Below are 23,050 nucleotides of genomic sequence, written 5' to 3'. Positions count from 1 at the left end.
CGTGGAACATTTTAGGGGGAGGATGAAGAGAGAGTGAGGTCAAATAACCAAAAATATTTGGAATGCCTAGAATAACTGAAAGCAGAATATGCTGCAAATTTAAGAAAAGCTAAAAAATAAGTACAATTTTATAGATAGTATGATATCTTTATATTTTATCTGCCTCTCCCTAAAATGGCGCTGACCGCGTTAACTCTTCCGCTCCCGGGAAACGCAGAGAATCCAGCGCACTGTGGCAGCATAAGACCCGACAACGATACCGGATACGTGCACACAGTAGCCGGGGTGGGTTAACCAACACACACATTTCCAACCACGTCAGTTTTCAGCGGAGAGAGTGTTGTGGCCTAACATTATATACTTTCCCTCAGCTCGCGGAAGACCGTACCAGGGACACTCAGGTAAACTGATTAGAGATGTGGTCAGCAGTGAACTCGATGCAGTGGTCAGTGTCACTGTCAGTGGGTTATATTGATATTATTATATATAAATCTATTTGGTATCAATGCTATGTTTATCTATCATCAGTATCTTTCTGGGTTCAGGCATGGGATTTCTGTCACCAGATTTCTGTTATGTCTAAAAGTTCGCTCTGGGAATCTGTGCAGATAGGATGTAAAAATCAGTGTACGCAGAGGAACAGAAAATATTTTTTTCCCTGAACCACTTTTCCATGTTTTGAAATCTACATATTCAGTTCTAGGTCGGCAGAACTGTTTACTTTTGAAATGCATTCTTTTATTTTGGTGAAAAAAATAATAAAAATTTTAACCAGTACACTAACACATGTAGCTGTATTCTCACATGCCTGTGGACAGTGTCCAGATAGATAGCCACAGTTAACACCTAATGACAGCATCCAGGTCTTGGAATAGATGTTATAGTTCGGAACGTGTGACATGATTATATTTTAATGTTTTGATGTAAGAATATCATTTTCTTTTCTTCAGTTATCCTACAAATGTACACATATTTTGTTAATAAGAAAAACTTTGATTTCTTTTTACAGAGGACTTAAATTTGATCTTGTTTGATTTATATTTATTGCCTTATCAACAAATATTTGTAAATGGAGAAGTTATTTGCTTTTAAAAAATGATATGATTGTTAAGATAAACTTTTTTTTCAAATCTGCTTCATAATTTTCTGGAAGTTGACTCTAAATGACAGCGTTGATGTTTGTGACAAAATGATTGATGCAGATGTGTTGAATCCATTGTTTGCTCTGCAAAAAGAGGTAAATTCATATTCCTTATCTAAAAATAATGTCTTATTTTCAATAAATTGATATAAATTTTGTAAAAGGTGCTGAAATGTCAAACTTATTATAAAATGTTTATTACAGCATATAAAGTCTTGCACACTGTAGGTATTTGAAAATTGCCCTAAGTCAATGTTTCAGTCTGTATATCCTTTAAACATCTTTCCTCATTCAGTTCTGATCTTTAAAAGAGGTTGACAGTATAATCTGATTTAACCCAAAGGTGAATCGAAGTCCTAGTGAACTGTACCGTAGGATATTTTTATTCCTCAAAAGACAATTGCAATCTCTCTAGGCTGCTTTGGGCTTTCATTAACATGTTAATTTCTGGTCGGTGAAATTTTATGAGTTTTTGACAGAAGTGATTGATTTATGATAGTTTTTCATTATCATATAGGGATGGGTTTGTCTTTGTTTTGCATCTGGCATCACCTTAAAGTGTGTTGTAGTCTCAGTGGACAACCGTGTAACTTTACATGTTGGAAAGGATAGGTGAACCATTGTCTAGTGTGGTATAAGCATGGTTATCCCTTTATTTACTTGTGCACATTATGGAAAAGTGATTGTGATTTTGCTGGCAAACAAAGTAATATTACATAAAAATTGACAACAAACCTGTTTTGTACATTGTTGAATTATTATTATCTGCTTTACATGTATGACAGTATATTTAACAGCTTTGCTGCCTTGTTTTCATAATGCTTGGCATTCAGTTAAGCAATGTCATACTTTCTCAAACAAAAATCAAATATCTCTTCTTTGAACTTGGTTCTTGCTAATTAAACCTCTGCATTTCATATATCCTATGTTTGTCATATACGTACATTACACAACATATAATGCAACATACATACAAAGAATGGGTCAAAGTTATGAGGGATCGAAGAAAATCATTTTGGTAACTTTACCACTGCATAACACCAGATAGAACTTTGCCTCACATTGGTTTCTCTTGTTGTGTTAAAAGAATGAACATTTAAATAACAATAATTGCTGTTTTATAATGGAAAGACATTGGAAATTGTGATTTCAACTGTTGCTAACTTGCTGTTGTATTATACATAGGGACCATTCAGAACGAGAAGAGCCCAGTGTTAGCCAGGCCATGACCTAAATATGGCGGACCTACATGAAAGGAACACCGCTTCATCCTGTTATAGTCTCTCCACCTCTTAAATGCCTCCCCACGCATCGTTTCTGCAGGGCCACAGTAATTTAATCTCGGTTCAATTCAACCAGTTGCAGTTGCATTGTGGGAATACATTGAGTGTGACATCAGCAGTTGCAGTTGCATTATGGGAATACATTGAGCATTGTGACATCAACAATTGCAGTTGCATTATGGGAATACATTTAGTATTCTGACATCAACATTGTGACATCAACAATTGTGGTTACATTATTGGAATACATTGAGCATTGTGACATCAACATTTGCAGTTGCATTATGGGAATACATTGAGCATTGTGACATCAACAATTGCAGTTGCATTATGGGAATACATTTTAGCATTGTGACATCAACAATTGCAGTTGCATTATGTGAATACATTGAGCATTGTGACATCAACAATTGCAGTTGCATTATGGGAATACATTGAGCATTTCAACATCAACAGCTGCTGCTGTATTTTGGTAAGAGATTGAACATTGTGACATCAGCAACTGGTGTTAGATTATTGAGAATACATTGCTTTTTTCACTTGCTTAGTATATTATTCAATCATATTGTTTATCAATCATATTGTAATATTTTTACTGTTTTATGTACAGACACACTGTGCCTGTATATGTAGCCATCACCTGCATCTGTTGTTGTTGTCCCCAACATTTTTATGTACAGACACAGATGTGTCTGTACATATTGCCATCACCTGCGTCTGTCGTCGCCGATGCCGATGCCGATGCACTTTCCTTGTAAACACGATAAGTGGAGGGCAGTTTTACTTTTTGGCTTTATATTTACAGAGCTGATGAATATTCATAAAACGCAGGTCAAGTTCGAAAATCAGCATGATCCGGCCATTATTGTAGAAGTTATGCTGTTTTTTCACTTTTCAGCATATATGCAACCCTGTAAACACAATATAAGAACAAGGCAGCAAAGCTGTCAAATGTACAGACAAAAAACAGGAAATAACTATGCACAAAATAGGCTACTGTCAATTCTGATGCAAAAATACATTATGTTAAACTGCAAATTCAACATCAAATTTTAATTATCATCAACAGGTAATACCAATGTAATTAAAATATGTGACAAGTTTACACTTTGAAAATGTATAACTTCCAGAAAAAGAAGTTCCTTAGACTGCTTTTCCAACTCAGACTGCATTTTAGTCCTGTATTTCTTTTTTGAAAGTTTGGCAATCATAAGTAACATGGTTTTCCCATAATGGTCATCATGGCAGCAGCACCCAAAATTGTGTTTTCTTCTATTCTGATGCAATATTACATAATGGTTAACAGCATAATAACTCAATTTTAATAATAAAATATACGTATCATGGATTTTCAGAAAATGTGACTAGCATGGGTCTTCAAGCCCGTGGAACTTCAAAGTCACACCTTGAAAATGCCAATATGTGAAAAATTAAATTTTCACAAAATAACTGTTTAACTGGCAGCAAGAATTACCAAACAGACTGTATTTCCTACTGAAGCTGTATTTTAGTCCCATGTTTCTTTCCTGTAAGTTTGAGAACAGTAAATGACATGGTTTTTCTTAAATGGTCATCATGGGAGCAGTGCCCAAAATAGTTTTTTTTTTCAAATTTTGATGCAATATTACATAATGTTTAACAGCATAATGACCATCAACTTTAATAATAAAATATTAGTATTATGGATATTCAGAAAATGTGACTAGCAAAGGTCTTCAGGCCCATGGAACTTCAAAGTCACAACTTGAAAATACCAAAATGTAAACGAGACAGCACTGTTCTGAAATGTTTTTTTTTTTTCCATTTTTAACAATTTTTAACATAAAACAAAATTATCAGTTTTCTGCCGTTTTTATATGATAAACTAAGAAAACTGATGAGATGGGAAAAATATCAACAGAGCAGTGTTAAATGTCCAATCTCTTCCATTCTGAGATTCTGAACATAGTGAATGATTGAATCTGACAAACTGCAATGATATGAGTTTATTTCCATTTTTGAAACTTTATTACACAATACACGATAACAAGTTTACCATCATTTTTACATAATCAACTAATAATGTTGTAAAATTGCAGGAAATGCCAAACAAACACTTTTACGTATCTTATTAGTTCAATAATGAAACTGTTTACATGCCTAAGAATTAAATCTGAGGAAATGTGAAAAAACTGCATTTCTTTAAAATAATGGCCCGATTATGCTGATTTTTGAACTCAACCTGCGTTTTAGCAGGAATGACCACTCCTGTGAGTTTAATGACAATTGGCCTATCTGTTTTTCTTATATTGTGTTTACAGTGTTGCATATATGCTGAAAAGTGAAAAAAAAAAGCATAACTACTAAAATAGTGGCCCGATCATGCCGATTTTCGAACTTGACCTGCATTTTATGAATATTCATCAGCTCTGTAAATATACAGCCAAAAAGTAAAACTGCCTTCCACTTATCCTGTTTACAATGAAAGTGCATGGCGACAGCGACAGTGACGGCAACGACGGCGACGACAGACGCAGGTGATGGTAATATGTACAGACACATCTGTACATATTAACTGTACTGTTTGAGAACAGTAAGTGACATGGTTTTTCTTAAATGGTCATCATGGGAGCAGTGCCCAAAATAGTTTTTTTTCAAATTTTGATGCAATATTACATAATGTTTAACAGCATAATGATCATCAATTTTTAATAATAAAATATTAGTATCATGGACAAATAGTAAACGTGACTAACAAAGGTTTTTAGGCCGATGGAACTTCAAAGTCACACCTTCAAAATGCCAAAATGTAAACAAGACTGCACTGTTCTGAAATGGGTTTATTTCCATTTTTTAACACTTTTTTAACATAAAACAAAATTAATAGGTTACTGCCATTTTTATAAGATCAACTAAGAAAATTGATGAGATGTGAAAAATATCAATAGAACAGTGTTAAATGTCCAATTTCTTCCATTCTGAGATTCTGAACATAGTGAATGATTGAATCTGACAAACTGCAATGATATGAGTTTATTTCCATTTTTGACACTTTATTACACAATACACGATAACAAGTTTACCATCATTTTTACATAATCAACTAACAATGTTGTAAAGATGCAGGAAATGTCAAACAAACACTTTTACGTATCTTATTACTTAAATAATAAGGCTATTAACATGCCTAAGAATTAAATCTGAGGAAATCTGAGGAAATGTGAAAAAACAGCATAACTTCTAAAATAATGCCCCGATTATGCTGATTTTCGAACTCAACCTGCGTTTTAGTAAGATTGATTATTCCTGTGAGTGTCATGACAACAGGCCTAACGGTTTTCCTTAAAATGTGTTTACAAGGTTGCATATATGCTGAAAAGTGAAAAAACGGCATAACTTCTACAATAATGGCCCGATCATGCTGATTTTCGAACTTGACCTGCGTTTTATGAATATTCATCAGCTCTGTAAATATAAAGCCAAAAAGTAAAACTGCCTTCCACTTATCGTGTTTACAAGGAAAGTGCACGGCGACGGCATCGGCGACGGCGACAACAGACGCAGGTGATGGCAATATGTACAGACACATCTGTGTCTGTACATAAAAATAGATTGGCCAATTGTCATTAAACTCACAGGAGTAATCAATCTTACTAAAACACAGGTCAAGTTCGAAAATGGGCATGATCGGGCCACTATTTTAGTAGTTATGCTGTTTTTTCATTTTTCAGCATATATGCAACACTGTAAACACAATATAAGAAAAATAGATTGGCCAATTGTCATTAAACTCACAGGAGTGGTCAATCTTACTAAAACGCAGGTTGAGTTCGAAAATCAGCATAATCGGGCCATTATTTTAGAAGTTATGCTGTTTTTTCACATTTCCTCAGATTCAACTCTTAGGCATGTTAACAGTCTCATTATTGAACTAATAAGATAAGTAAAAGTGTTTGTTTGACATTTCCTGCATCTTTACAACATTGTTAGTTGATTATGTAAAAATGATGGTAAACTTGTTATCGTGTATTGTGTAATAAAGTGTTAAAAATGGAAATAAACTCATATCATTGCAGTTTGTCAGATTCAATCATTCACTATGTTCAGAATCTCAGAATGGAGGAAATTGGACATTTAACACTGTTTTATTGATATTTTTCCCAACTCATCAATTTTCTTAGTTGATCATATAAAAATTGCAGTAAACTGTTTATTTTGTTTTATGTTAAAAAAAGTGTTAAAAATGGAAATAAACCCATGTCAGAACAGTGCTGTCTTGTTTCACATTTCCTCAGATTCAATTCTTAGGCATGTTAACAGTCTCATTATTTAACTAATAAGATATGTAAAAGTGTTTGGTTGACATTTCCTGCATCTTTACAACATTATTAGTTGATTATGTAAAAATGATGGTAAACTTGTTATCGTGTATTGTGTAATAAAGTGTTAAAAATGGAAATAAACTCATATCATTGCAGTTTGTCAGATTCAATCATTCACTATGTTCAGAATCTCAGAATGGAGGAAATTGGACATTTAACACTGTTGTATTGATATTTTTCCCATCTCATCAATTTTCTTAGTTGATCGTATAAAAATGGCAGTAACCTGTTAATTTTGTTTTATGTTAAAAAAATTGTTAAAAATGGAAAAAAAAACATTTCAGAACATTGCTGTCTTGTTGTTTTAGTTGTGCACTTTCATTGTCAATAAGTTGAAAACTGTTAGATCTGTTGTCTTCAAACTGGCAGAACGTATACACACACACACACTTGGCACGGGGTTTAGGGCTCTTCAGAGGGCCCTGAAAAATTCTGGTATTTTAGAGGGCGAACGGTGCCATCATTTAGAACTATGATTCAGCTAGTCAAAATTCTAATTTCAAGAGGAGACCAGAAATCGTAAAGGGGGGGGGGTTCAGGACCCCCCTGGCCCCTCCCTCTAAATCTGCCACTGTAATTTTTGCTATACAGATAACACATTTCAAGGAAAATTGGCAGGCTTGTTGTCTTCAAACTTGCAGGACTGAAGGACTGATCAATAGTATCAATATACAGGATGAGTCTGGAAATTGGCTTGATGGGACCATTTTTCTTGAATTTATGTGCTTTTTGTTTTATTTTTTAGCATATAGTATATGGCATAAAGATAACACCTTTCATAAAAACTTATAGGACTGACAAATGTGACTAAGATACAGGTTGGATTTCAAAACCAGCTTCATCAGAGTTTTTTTTAAAGTTATGTTTTTTTTTTCAGTATATATTATTCTTACCAGTACATATATGTAATATGCAATGCAGATACCCTATTTCATGGAAAAAAATTGCCTGTCTTTAAACTTTCAATACTGAAAATTTTATGACTTCGATACAACTGGCATTTTAAAACCAGTCTGATTGTATACCTGTACTTTTTTTTTTTCTTGTAATTAAAGGAGTTTGTGTGTATGTGTGTGTATTTGTGTGTATGGAAAATTCAATTTTTTTTCATCATGGTATTTTCAAAGTATGCCTTTGAACTTCAATGGGCCTGAAGACTTTTGCTAGTCTCATTTCTAAATACCTATCATGTGCAGTACAACATTAAAATTGGTGGTGATTATAAGCATTATGTATGTAGTATTGCATCGAACTTGAAGAAAACCCTATTTTGGGCACTGCCGCAGTAATGGCAATTTAAAGTAAACCAGATACTTACAATTCTCAAACCTACAGAAAAGAATGGTAGGACTGAAATACAGCTTGTCACCATAAATTAAATAATGATACAGTGTTTACTACTGTTGTTTCTAAATACTTCTGTTGATTGAAATTACAACAGGAAAATGAGGCCTAGCAGCTGACATAGTATGATACATGATTATAGTGGGTAATTAATTAAGTTTACATTGAGACATCATCATTTCAGTGCAAATTTATCATTAACCATGGCATTGCAGAGATTACACTTGCACTTAGGTCCTTCCCATTTTTTTAAATCATTGTTTTCACTTCATTCAGACTACAGTGGTCGGAATAATTTTGTTTCCGTTGTACACCGGTGTAACAACGTTCGAAATGTTTTAATCCCTATCTTGTGAATAGAAGGGGGCGGACAAACAATGGAGGGCCGTATAAATCCCTTCAAAAATTCGAACGCACAAACACAATAGCTTAGGTGGAATAACACAATACTTAATACGAGTGAACCCCATGACGCCGGTTTCTGTGGCCCAGCGCGAGCGTGACAATCCGCTGTAACTAGGTGTAATTAACAGCAGGATACATCAGCCAGAAGGTCCCTATTGTTTGTTGCGGCGAAAGGATTATAGCTTGAAGAGGCTAAACCCATGCTAAGGCGTGCCACGCGAAGCGAACTGTCCTTTTGTTCTCTAGTTTGGCACGCGCAGCTGGTTTTTAATGTTGCTAACAAAGTTAGTTAAATTTGTTATCAGTTATTTCATCCTATATGAAATTTCCGCAGTCAAAAATTGAACTAATTATTGTTTGTTTGGTTGAAATGCATGAGCGTCAGCATCAATCTGTCTCAAAAAATTCCTATTGCATTAATTTATAAATGTATAATTTATTTATGAACTTACGTTTTAATTTGAAACATCTGCATTCAAGTGTTCAAGTATTTATAAAACATGAATGATAATGAAAGAGGAATAAGGAAATAACATATTACTTATATTATGCTTATATTATAATATTGAAATTAAATGAGGTGCATTGACATAGGCGCAATGACAATCCAACTACAACGTGCAACAGGGGGAAGTCTGGCTGTATGATCATACAATATACGAAAGTACGGTCAATTAAAAGTGTAAATCATCAGTTAAAGAGGAGGGGGTCTTACTATAGCTCGCTATCTATTGTTAAACCCGACTGTTATTATCTCCTGAACAAGCTTAAAGTATGCCTATACAGAAACACCATTCGAACATATTTTGCTACAGTGAGAAACATGGTACACTAGCGACTTGTTTTAGATTACTCAAGAAAGGATGCATACGTGCGACACCAGAGGAAAAACAATCAAGTATGCATCTGATCCATTAATAGTTATTGCACAGTGCATGTTACTAGACCTTTGTCCTAACTCAGTAGTTAGGAATAGGATGTTTGGATAAAAAGCTTCTATTCAACTCGCTTAGACCTAGGGCGTGATGCTATCATCCGATGAAACACGTAACTGAACCCTCTACCTGAACCTGAAGTCCCTTTAGCTGAAACAAAAACTGCCCCTTGAACATGTCCATTTTTTAATCGTCAAATGATTTGTGATTCCATTGAACGTCTTTGATCGAAAGCTTTCAAGTGACAATAACCGAACCGTGTGTTGATTATTTATTAAAGCGTAATTAAGTTTATTCAACATGATCTATTTTGTAAACGATACTTGCCAAGATTGAGCTTGGATTGATCACCGTCACTATTTAGCTACTCGCCTATAATGCGTGCTGAACGACAGACAACTTAAAAATATTATCTGTGTAACTGTGCAAATGAACGCATTTAGTTAAAATATAACGAAGCCGGCATTTAATCCATCGAACATATTTATATTTGTTCTTTTAAAACCAGTGTAAGGTTAACGCCAAATCAAAGCAAGCCTTGCAGACTGATTTTGTTTAAACTGTCGTGCATCAAGTAAAGCTAAGTAAAGCCTGTTTCTACTTCGCAGTGTTCATCCCAGCCATAAAACTGCATAAAGGATAACAAGACTCCGTAGACCTGTGCTTCAGGTTTCCAGGAGTCCCGTGTAACACAATAATATCGAAGGCCTGAGAGTAATACATATATGAGGCCGTGTATGAAAGATTTAACAAATTAGAAATTCAAGAATTTAAACATGCTAGGTACGTGCACATCACTTAATAAGTCATTTCACAAAATTCGCATCTAATTGTTTAGATCAACCTTTACTTTTATCGATCTCATCCCATTGTCTCAACCACCTAAAAGAAATATAGAGAACATGAGGAAAAGTAACACGTTTACATGCAGGCGAAGGAGTTATACTTCAATATTAATTGCGAACAATATCAACAGCGACTAAAGACCGTTGCCTGTCTTTCACACTTTTACACAAACACACGAAGGTTTAATAAAGGGAGTCGCGGCGCGATATCTATCTCTTTCATTCGAAGAAGCAAAGGGCTGACCCGAAGTAAACTTTCTATACTAATGTCCTTTTTATTGTATATTGTAATTACTCTACTTGCTCGCCTCCATTGTCTTGTAAAAGTGACAAAGAATGTGTTGTATTCACACACGAGTTGAAAGAACTTTGCATAACTCCTTTGCCTTAAGTTGCATAATGTCTTTCTCAAGGTTATAATCAGTGTGAAGAGGGTGTCTTGCCTCATTTAAAAAGGGTGTTGTTCTTCATACTGGTTGTTGCTTAACTTATGCTAATCTTAAACTTTTATGTACCAATATGGTTTTAATAAATCGCCAAAATTATGAATTTAATGAACATTGTGTATCAAACGTTTTGATACGATTTAAATAAATGGACGAGGAGGATTACGGTATTAGGTTCTATTTACCTCTGGCTTTAACTTCGCCCTGCTATATAAATGTTGCAGATCGTAACAAAAAACTTTCTTATAGTATTTTATGACATATATGATTTACGCATTTGATAGTGAAACACTCCTCGACTTTAACGAATCACCTGACGTAAACTGTCTACCCGCGCTCCCCGAAAAAACTGTTTCTTTTAATTTTGAAATGAATTGCTTTTAAGGCAAAGAAGTCCATTAAACCCTTTAGTCTCAATATCATTGTACAGCATGTTGTAATCGATATTTGAAAAAGTTAATTTTTGTACTCCGCTTTCATCGAGGAAACCTCAAGTTGAGCATGGACATAATAAGAGAAGGACATGAAACGCTGAGCTAGATCAAAGGATAATCGGCTTAGCGCGAGCTCTTCGCGAAACGATGTGCGTTCGGATCACATGACCTGCCGTACAGGTAGCGAGCATATCGCAGTTGTCGATGAGTTTTTGTGTCATTTGGGCAGGTAGTTCGCGATAACGTGAGTCAATCCTTCAGGTGGATGGGACAATAAACTTATAGAGATTAAGTATAAGTACAATTTGTTCTATCAATTTGGAAACTATGTGAGAATTTGATATGTTTGTTCATGGAGGAATTCAAAATGCCCTATGTGGTAAAGGCAATCTTGTTTGTTGTCGTAAAATGAGCATTCATAATTGTACAATTGTAGTGTAGTATACTTGTTTTCAGCTATGATCCGATTGGAAAATATTTCTAGTGTCAAACTTTTCTCTCTATGTGAGAAATTAGCCTGAGACGCGGCAATAATGAAACCTTCAATCGTGTCTTGAATTAAAATGACGCAATTCCTCTCCGATTTATTCAACTCGCTGACATCGTTTTAGGTCTGGTATTTTTTACGTACGGTTTAGATAAAGGTGGCATTTACACTGCTGTGTACTATATGAATAGGTTAATGTTACTTGCTTAAGTGAGCCCGAATTATGTAATGATAATTAAAATTTTTAACTTTCAATATGGGCTCTCGTTGCAATAGGGCAACACACACGCATTCTTGACGCAAAAAAAGCGCACCTGGGGGCCTTTTAATATTCTTTTATCAAAGTTGACATTAACACTGCTCTGAAGTATATATAATTTTACACATTACCGGCTACGGTCTGTTCCAGTCTGAGAATGAAAATTATTATTTTTTTAACTTTCAATATGGGCTCTCATTGCAATATGGCACCACACATGCATTCGTTACGCACAAAAACGCACCGGTGGGCCTTATAATATTCTTTTATCAAAGTTAACATTAACACTGCTTTGAAGTATAAATATATTTACACATTACCGGCTATGGTCTGCTCCAGTCTGAGAATGATAATTATTATTTTTTTAACCTCCAATATGGGCTCTCATTGCAATACGGCACCACACACACATTCGTTACGCACAAAAGTGCATCTGTGGGCCTTTTAATATTGTTTTATCAAAGTTGACATTAACACTGCTCTGAAGTATATATATATTTACACATTACCGGCTACGATATGCTCCAGTCTGAGAATAATAATAATTATTTTTTTAACTTTCAATATGGGCTCTCATTGCAATACGGCGCCACAAACACATTCGTTACGCACAAAAACGCACCTGTGGGCCTTTTAATATTCTTTTATCAAATTTGACATTAACACTGCTCTGAAGTATATATATTTACACATTACCGGCGATGGTCTGCTTCAGTTTGAGAATGATAATTAATAGTTTTTCATTTTTAAATTGGAGTCCCTAAACAGCATAGAGACGATGGACAGACACCCTCATTGGTCTTTTAATTAAAGTATAAATGTGGACATGTACACATGCAAACTTCATGATTATATATATACTTGGGTAATGGTAATAAAAGTGGATCGCGATCATTTTTGTGATTTAAGTCTCACCTCTGTAATTGGCTTGCTACATTGCGTTATCTTATTATCAGATGCATTTGGATGGCACCTACCTGGCTTTACTAGTCATCATGCTTTTAAACAAGTTATATATCAGCTCGACATATATCAATACAATCTTGGGAATGATAACAAGTATAGACAAAGACCAGAGCCCGTTTTAATGAGGCAACAAGAAATGATACTGAAAACCCGAAACAAATTTCCACGTGTTGGCGCAAGTCTATGTGCTAGCAACTGCAAGATGGAGGCAATGCTGTATCATAGCAACCACGAGGGACCGCGAGAAATTGCGTTATTCATGCAATAGAACAAAAGAATTTCAATGAGGCACAGAGCGCGCTACCTTGATAATAAGTCGTTCAGGCTCCCGTGGACCTATCAAAACAGCTTATCTGAGACAATGGGCGAATGTTTACCCGAACGCACATAGCTTCAAAGGAAAATGCCGCGTTTCATGTCCTTCTCTATTTAGGTCCAAGAGTTGAGGTTACAATTACGTCGCTCGCCTATGCTACTGGAATATATATTTAAGGACAAATTAAGCTTTGTAAAGTCCCTATTGTCGCACACCATAGATACTTTATTTTGTCTTGAATGAAAAAATAGCCTCAAATTATCGTTTTGTGCTTAAACTTTTCATTACTTGAACCAAGATCTGTACTATAGCTACCAAGACGTACATGCATCAAGTTGAGTCTGCTGGGGGAGGGGAGCATTTAAATGACAAACGAGGAAGTCTACCTGCAAAAGCAGCAGCAGTGGTTTAAATAATCGCTATCTAGACTCCTTTTTCTTTGACAGCAACATAAAAAGTGTTTAGGGAGAAAGTCACACAAAGACCCGACGTTGTTTTGTCTTCAGTATTTCCTCTTCCTTGTTATCTGCAATTACTATCATCAATTAATGAAATCGAGAAAGCAATTAAGTGACGGCACGTTGAATATAGTCACTAGGTGCATTTCGCTGAGTGTTTACAAGATCTAGCGACACATTTTATCGCCACGCGTTCTAGTTTGATTAGTTTAGAAAATTAAACAGTTACTCTGGCGGCTCTCCGTCATTGCTATGAATCTGACATCGAATTTAGTCCAAAATATTAGTAAAATCAGAATTATTAGCTAAAACGTAAATTGCCCTAATTTGTCAGATAATCAAAAATGCCGGTGATCCACGCGGAGGGTACGCTTTCCTGAAGGTAGCGGCGACGAACGGCGACGATATTTTTCTGAATAGTGAACCTTTATTAGTTACGAAAAGCCCCCTTTTCAACAGGCGCGTTTTATTAATTACTTCATGTCACAAAGTTAATTTATACAGGCAAAATTTTATTCAAGGAAATAGTTTCACGAAATGAACGAGAGTAAAATATAAGTCGGCACAAATATAAGGCATACAACAATGAGTCATGTTATGGATCATGTTATGGGCTATGTCGGATTATAATGGCATACCTTGATGCAAAACAGTCTATCGTTTCTTCCACCGCGAGTCCCTTTATTTAATGTAATGTATTACTCATTACCCGTTTCATTTGACACTCTCTCTTTTTGTCTCCCTTCCCCTTTCTCTTGTTAGAAGGAGGGTAAATAATTAAGCACTCAAAATCTGCACCACCAATCTTCAGAAAAACATAAGTCAACGAACCAGTGGGCTGATCCACAACATCCGACACAGCAGAATGAATCAAATAACATCTAGCACAAATTTATATGCAGTTAGCTATAGTGTCACTACATACATAATCAGCTGCACGCGCGAAGCTGTTGAACAAAAGGATAGTTCGCTACGGGAGACTGTTTGTTTACATAAGTACTCTAAGGGGGCGTGGCTACCCAGGCGACCAGGGGATTAGGCTAGTTACTATATGCCATCAACAATCGTTTAGCGACCCTATCATTATACACTCTCTCTATTGTATTTTCCACCGCATTAATCGCAGTGTAATCTTCAAATGGTCCACGGGGTAAATGTACACATTCTTAATCCTAGTACGGTAACATGAGCTTTTGGGTATTTCATGGCTTCGAGGTTAAGCATAATGTTTTTGAAGTGGTTGTGACAATTTCCTTGATAAGTTTAAAACAATTTTTATTTCTTATTGTGTCACAACATCTATTTATAGTAAATTAAAGTATATAAATTAGGAGTGCATGCTGAGCTAGATGTAATTGGATAAAAAGTTTGCTGTTATAATATAAAGAGAAGGGGAGGTGATGAACAGTGCTAACATTTCACAGCATCTCGGTCATTCCAGAAAATAGGGTACAATTCCAAAATGAGAAATGCAGAAATATGAACTTTGCAAAACTGTGAAACTTTTTATATTATTTTAATGAAGAGGTATTCAGAAAGTAGTAGAATAATCTAAACCCACACTATTACTGTATTTCTAGAAATATGCACGTGTAAACATAATACAATATTTTTTTTTTTGTTATGGAGGTTAGGCAACATCTAAATAAGGTTATAGGTCATAGGTTCCATTTGTGATTCAATTACCAAGATTTGGTATGTATTCAAAAATATTGTTTCCAATTTAACATTTCTCTTCAATTATAGAAAATGTGGTGCAAACCCTTTGGTAATAAGTCACATGTTTTCTATAAATACAAAGCCTGAGGTATTCCAATTTAAATATGATTTTAGAAATCACTGGGAACAGACTTGCTTTTATATCATACTAGTTGTTTATGAACAAAGTGCTATCCATTTATTGTAATATGAACATAGATCAATCAGCACACACATATCCAATGTTCAAATGAAAAATGAACAATTTGGTAATAGAGGTTAGGTCAACAGCAATGGTATTTGTTTTAATTTTTTAAAGTTAAAAGTAAACTTTAGAAGCTGAATTCGGGATTTGTAGTATTACAGATATGACAAATGTCACATGATAAGATAGCAAAATTAATAAAACATGTTTATGCAAATCAGCAAATGGTTACAGTGGGTGTTTTGCTTACTTTTGAAGGACTACATAAATACATTTAGCACTACTGGATACATTTCATTGCTGATATGTTGATTGCTGTATCTGTAGAATTCACATTCTATATTTTACCAAAATAAGAGTTTATTTAATTATCTTAGCAATGAAGGTTAGGTAAAACTGTAGTCTAAATTATGCCATCATTTAAACCGTTCAAAATGTCTGGTGGTATTGTAAAACATCATTTGCTCTTCCAAGAAGAATAGGGTGGATCAGGTAGTTTCTGGATAATCTTTTCAAAACTTATCCAGTTTTCATCTTTTGTTGTTGGCCACTTAAACATATTATTGGACTTGCCACATTTTGTTAAAAACTTACCATGCATGCACAGTAAAATTGTTCGAGTCAATTTCTGTTATTTGTCCAATATAAGATGGTAAGGTGTATATAAGATGCATGTAACTGAGGATTAGCTTCACTGATTAATACACTAGTGCATGTATAAACATTGTTTCCCATTAGGTATGAAATGGCAGGTTGACAGGTATGACATGGAAGCCATCAGCACTTAGTATACTGCAGCTGTCATTACTGGTATCAACCTGGAAGTTGAAAAAGAGTATTTATAAGATAAGATAAAATAGAATAATAATTTACTAAATGAATAAAATACAAATGTATAAATTTGGGACTCTTTTGCCCTGTAATAGCCCCATTATCCTGAAAATGAATGCCAAAAGTTTTACCTTCATAGTGTCATTTATGACCTTCCAGATTAGATTCCTAAATTGGACTTTATAATTGGTACATTTCAACAACCTTTGATTATTACGCTATATTTCTGCTGTTTTCTTTCAATCCAGATAAGTTACAGTTGGATACCTTGTATAATGTATAACAATGAAGTACCTTGTATTACTTTTGACTACTTTTGTATTACTGACGGTCCAAATGTCCGGCCATTTTGAAAAGTTTTCAGCATGTCTGCCTTGTGGATAATTAATACTAGCTGCAAACTAATAACTTAGAATTTCTTAAATGCCATATTAAGTAATGTTCCAAAATTAACTTACAATAGGACTACTAGTAAATTACAGCTTGAATTAGAAAATCAGCTACATTGGATTCTTTTTCTCGAATACCCACTAATGCAGTTTTTTGTTGAATTTTCATTTTTCACATATTGGCATTTTCAATGTGGGACTTGGAACTCTGAGGCATGAAGCTGTATGGTAGTTACACTCTCTCAATGTCCAAGTAGATAATTAAAAATTGGTGATGATTATGCTGTTAATCATTATATGATATTGTAAGGAAATTGTCAACAACAACAAGGAAAGCTGTTACTTTCTAACTTACAAGAATGATTCTTACAACTGATATACAGCTCAAATTGGAAAACCAGCTTGATTGGAATTTTTCTTGTCTGAAACTTTCATTTTTCTCATTCTGGCATATTTCAGTTTGTGAATTTGCATTCTCATGGGCATTATGCCAGCTACATATTCCTAACATCCATAACCTTTTTATGCATCATTTTCTGCTTTTTATATACAGACACAGTTTTGTCTGTACATACAGCTGTTACCTGCATCTGCCGTTGCTGTCATCGCTGTTGTTGCCATGGTCGCTATCGTTGCCGTGCACTTTCAGTGATAACATGATAAGTAAAAAACAGATTTACCTTTTGGCTTTAAACTTATAGAATTGATGACTATTCATAAAATGCAGGTCAGCATGATGAGGCCATTTTTATGTACAGACATAGATGTGTCTGTACATATAGCCGTCATCTGCGTCTGTTGTCGCCATCGTCGCCGTCGCTGTCGCCATCGCCGTGCACTTTTACCGATAACACGATAAGTGGAAAACTGTTTTTTCTTTTGGTTTGAAACTTACAGAACTGATGAGTATTTATAATACGCAGGTCAAGTTCGAAAATCAGCATGATCAGGTCAATTTTAGGGAATTTATGCTGTTTTTATGTACAGACACAGATGTGTCTGTACATATTGCCATCACCTGCGTCTGTCGTCGCCGTCGCCGATCATGTCGCCGTCGCCGTGCACTTTCAGCGTTAACACCATAAGTGGAAGACAGTTTTACTTTTTGGCTTTATATTTACAGAGCTGACTAATATTCATAAAACGCAGGTCAAGTTCGAAAATCAGCATGATCGGGCCATTATTGTAGAATTTATGCTGTTTTTTCACTTTTTAGCATATGTGCAACACTGTTAACACATTTCAAGGAAAACCGATAGGCCTGTTGTCATGAAACTCACAGAAGTAATCAATCTTACTAAAACGCAGATCAAGTTCGAAAATGGGCATGATCGGGCCACTATTTTAGTAGTTGTCTGTTTTTTTTTTCACTTTTCAGCATATGTGCAACACTGTTAACACATTTCAAGAAAAACCGATAGACCTGTTGTCATGAAACTCACAGGAGTAATTAATCTTACTAAAACGCAGGTCAAGTTCGAAAATCAGCATAATCAGGCCATTATTTTATACGTTATGCTGTTTTTTCACATTTCCTCAGATTCAATTCTTCGGCATGTTAACAGTCTCATTATTTAACTAATAAGATTCGTAAAAGTGTTTGACATTTCCTACATCTTTACAACATTGTTAGTTGATTATGTAAAAATGATGGTAAACTTGTTATCATGTATTGTATAATAGAGTTTCAAAAATGGAAATAAACTCATATCATTGCAGTTTGTCAGATTCATTCATTCACTATGTTCAGAAACTCAGAATGGAGGAAATTGGACATTAAACACTGTTCTATTGATATTTTTCCCATCTCATCAATTTTCTTAGTTGATCATATATAAATGGCAGTAAATTGTTAATTTTGTTATATGTTAAAAAATTGTTAAAAATGGAAAAAAACACATTTCAGGACAGTGCTGTCTTGTCTACATTTTGGCATTTTCAAGGTGTGACTTTGAAGTTCCTTGGGCCTGAAGACCTTTGCTAGGAACATTTTCTGAATATCCATGATACTAATATTTTATTATTAAAAATTGATGGTAATTATCCTGTTAAACATTATGTAATATTGCATCAAAATTTGAAGACACCCCTATTTTGGACACTGCTCCCATGATGACCATTTAAGGAAAACCATGTCACTTACTGTTCTCAAACTTACAGGAAGAAACATGGGACTTAAATAAAGCTTCAGTAGGCAATGCAGTCTATTTGGTAAATTTTTTTGGCAGTTAATCAGTTTTTTGTGAAAATTTAATTTTTCACATATTGGCATTTTCAAGGTGTGACTTAAGAACCTCCACGAGCTTGAAGACCCATGCAAATCACATTTTCTGAAAATCCATGATATGGATCTTTTATTATTAAAAACTGATGGTCATTATGCTGTTAAGCATTACGTAATATTGCATTAAAATAGAAGAAAACACAATTTTGGGTGCTGCTGCCATGATGACCATTATGGGAAAACCATGTTACTTATGATTGTCAAACTTTCAAAAAAGAAACAAAGGACTAAAATGCAGCCTGAGTTGGAAAAGCAGTCTAATTGGCTTCTTTTTCTGGAAGTTATACATTTTAGTGTATAGGATAATTATTTATGTAGACTTATGTAATTTACCTTCTGTTTCAGATAGCGATCATTGTCAAGTTGGACCAATAAACGCTTAACGACAAATAGTGCAGTGTACTTATTTATGATCGCTATCCCATACCTGACAACATGCCGGCGGTCCAGTGCCCAATAGAAGGCTGTGACTACACCACAGATGACCTTGATGCCACTATCGTAGCAGCCCTACTCACCACACACAGCTCTGTTCATACCAACGCTCCTGTTACTGCAGCCAAAGTGGAGAAAGTCAAGCGGCCCACGATATCAGCCTGCGGTACCAGTGAAGAGTGGTCATACTTTCAGTCCAGATGGACAGAATATGCCGATGCAACAAAGATAGCTGGCAAAGACAGGGTTATCCAATTGCTGGAATGTTGTGATGACCCCTTGCGAAAAGACCTAACTAGGACAGCAGGTGGAAGCCTTGCAAACAAATCCGTTGATGAGGTGATGGCCGCAATCAAAGCATTAGCTGTACGCACAGAGAACACAATGGTGGCTAGAGTGACACTACAGAACATGCGCCAAGACAGAGATGAACCTGTCCGCAACTATGGAGCCCGTCTAAAAGGCCAGGCAGGAGTGTGCAAATTTTCTGTCTCATGCCCCAGTTGCAACACTGCTGTAAGCTACATGGAGGAGATGACCCGTGATGTTCTAACCCGTGGATTAGCAGACTCTGAGATCCAAATAGACCTTTTAGGGGATAAGAACCAGGACATGACATTGGAGGAAGTCCTCCAATTTGTGGAAGCAAAAGAAGCAGGGAAGCGCTCCGCATCACGCTTACAAGAATCCCAAGCAGCTGAGGCCATCGGTAGCACTTACCATCGCAAGAAAAAAGAGACCCCCACCCCTGCCGAAAAACCACCCCAGGACCCCTGTGGCTACTGCGGGAAAACTGGCCATGGCAAGGCTGCTCCTCTACGCATTCGTAAGAGAGATTGCCCCGCCTTTGGGCACAAATGCCAGACCTGCACACGATACCACCACCTTGAAATAGTGTGCCGTAGCAAAGACAAACCCAAGCCGAGCCAGAAGACTACTTCCTGTCATGAGGCAGATGACTATGAAGGCGCCGTCTTTGAATCGCTCTGCTCTGTCACCATCACAACACAACATACGAAAGGCAGGGCCATTGCTTTAGATCATCATATCTATGATCAATTGAATGACACGTGGGTGCGAAGAGCTTCCAAACCACAACCGTTCGTCAACCTCAGAATCACGGTCTGTGCAGATGATTACAGAGAGCTAGGCTTCAGCCTTCTATCCTCAGCCAATAGAACACCAATAGAACATCCATCAATGGCTGACACTGGTTGTCAGAGCTGCCTTGCTGGCATTAAGGTAATCCAACGTCTAGGCCTGAAGCGACAGGACCTGATCCCAGTCACTATGAAGATGCACACTGCTGTCAACAATGGCATCAACATTCTTGGAGCAACTATACTTCGCTATGCTGGGAAGGGCCCATCTGGCAAACTGGTGGAAACAAGACAGATGACTTATGTCACCGACAGCTCTGACAAGCTCTTTATCAGCAGGGAGGCATGTATTGCACTTGGCATCATACCAAAGACCTTCCCGACTGTGGGTGCATATCACATGTCGCAGTGTGCTTCCGTGTTCCCTGACATTACCCTTACAGCACGTGGCGCTGATGCCCAACACACATGCACTTGCCCCAATCGTCAACCACCTCCCCCGCCTCCAACGAAGCTGCCTTTCCCTGCGACAGAACAGAATTGTGGGCGACTGAAGGAATACCTTCTGGACTATTACAGGTCCAGTACGTTTAATACATGTGATCATCAGCCCTTGCCCCTCATGGACAGCCCGCCAATGAAATTGATGGTAGACCCTTCTGCTGCACCAGTAGCCTATCACACTCCAATACCAGTCCCACTTCACTGGCAGGAAGAAGTGAAAGCAGGACTTGACCAAGATGTCAGACTAGGGGTCATCGAACCAGTCCCAATTGGCGAGCCAGTCACCTGGTGCCACCGCATGGTTGTATGTGCGAAGAACAATGGCAGGCTACGCCGCACAGTTGATCTACAGGCTCTGAATGCACATGCTACACGAGAGACCCACCACACCCCTTCTCCTTTTCACCAAGCCAGGGCTGTGCCCCAAGGCAAGAAAAAGACAGTTCTAGATGCTTGGAATGGATATCACAGTGTACCCATTCGTGAGGAGGATCGCCATCTTACAACGTTTATCACACCCTGGGGCAGATACCGATACAAGGTTGCTCCCCAAGGGTACATTGCTTCAGGTGATGGGTACACCAGGAGATATGACGAAATTGTCTCGCACATCACCAACAAAACCAAATGTGTCGATGATGTCCTACTTTGGTCCAGCTCAATAGAGGGGAGTTTCTTCAAAGCCGTAGAGTGGTTAGACATCTGTGGTAGACATGGCATCACTCTGAACCCAGAGAAGTTTGTCTTTGCACAAGATGAGGTGGAATTTGCAGGATTTGACATTACCCTGGACAGTGTCAAGCCCAGTTCCAAGTACCTTCAGGCCATCTTGGACTTTCCCACCCCTCGAAACATTACTGATGTGCGATCATGGTTTGGTTTGGTCAACCAGGTATCATATGCCTTCAGCATGGCAGACAAAATGCTTCCCTTTAGATGTCTTCTTCAACCTGGAACCCCCTTCAGATGGGACGAGGATCTCAACAGTCTCTTCGAAGAATCCAAGGCTGTCATCTCCAAGGAAATTGAAGAGGGGGTCCGAATATTTGACAAGTCCAGGCCCACATGCCTTGCAACTGACTGGTCCAAAAATGGAATTGGGTTCTGGCTCCTACAGAAGCATTGCTCTTGCCAGCCTATCCGACCATTCTGCTGCCCATCTGGATGGAAGATTACTCTTGTAGGCAGCCGTTTCACCCACTCTGCTGAATCGCGATATGCCCCCATCGAGGGTGAAGCCCTAGCTGTTGCTGATGCTCTGAACAAAACAAGGTACTTTGTCCTTGGATGTCATGACCTCATCATTGCAGTTGACCACAAGCCATTACTGAAGGTCTTTAGCGGCAGGTCCCTTGATGATATCAACAACCCCCGCCTAAGAAACTTGAAGGAGAAGACCCTCAGATACCGTTTCCAGATGGTACATATACGTGGGGTCAAACACCTTGCTGCAGATTGCGTATCTCGTCATCCCACAGGAGATCCAGATAAGCTCCCACTCCCTGACGACGTTGCTACTGTCAGCCAACATCACCCTCTGTCTCAAATCCGATCCCCTGCCCCCAATCACATCCCCATGGAGGAAAACATGATCTCTGCACTTACATCCTCTCTGGCATCCATCACCTTGAAATCAGTGACCTGGGACAGAGTACGCACAGCAACCACAAGTGATGCAGATATGGCTATGCTAGCAGACTTAATAACCTCAGGTCTGCCAGAGAGCCGCCAAGAGTTCCCCATCAAGCTTCGCGAGTATTATCAGTTCAAGGAGGACCTCAGCACAATCGACGGAGTTGTGTTGTATAGAGACCGTGTAGTCATCCCACCTGCATTAAGCAAGACGTCCTCTCTACATTGCACAGTGCCCATCAGGGGATCTCCTCTATGATAACCAGAGCCGAGTCCTCAATCTTCTGGCCTG

At 37.1% G+C, this 23,050-nt stretch overlaps 1 protein-coding gene across 2 annotated transcripts; it reads left to right on the top strand.

Annotated features, from left to right (window-relative positions):
• Positions 1-241: 241 nt before the first annotated feature.
• On the top strand, positions 242-23,017 carry LOC147763591 (uncharacterized). 2 transcript variants are annotated; one of them, XM_087003646.1, is made up of 4 exons: positions 245-401; positions 1,154-1,237; positions 2,327-2,896; positions 19,433-23,017. In XM_087003646.1, exon 4 carries the CDS (start codon positions 19,523-19,525, stop codon positions 23,015-23,017), a length of 3,495 nt encoding a protein of 1,164 aa, XP_086859772.1. In that variant the 5' UTR covers positions 245-401; positions 1,154-1,237; positions 2,327-2,896; positions 19,433-19,522. The 2 variants fall into 2 exon arrangements, with proteins under 2 accessions (XP_086859771.1, XP_086859772.1); XM_087003645.1 differs by lacking the exon at positions 1,154-1,237 and having other exon boundaries at positions 242-401.
• The last annotated feature ends 33 nt before the right edge of the window (positions 23,018-23,050 follow it).

This window comes from Lingula anatina, chromosome 2 (genome assembly GCF_051362555.1).
Source record: "Lingula anatina isolate TDL-2025a chromosome 2, LinAna3.0, whole genome shotgun sequence".
NCBI lineage: Eukaryota > Metazoa > Brachiopoda > Lingulata > Lingulida > Lingulidae > Lingula > Lingula anatina.
The sequence above is the reverse complement of the archived record's forward strand: the minus strand, read 5'-3'. Positions and strand labels throughout refer to the sequence as shown.

What these genes read in the sequence shown, in the direction of transcription:
- LOC147763591 (XM_087003645.1), top strand. Translation starts at nt 19,523, where the DNA reads ATGCCGGCGGTCCAGTGCCCAATAGAAGGCTGTGACTACACCACAGAT.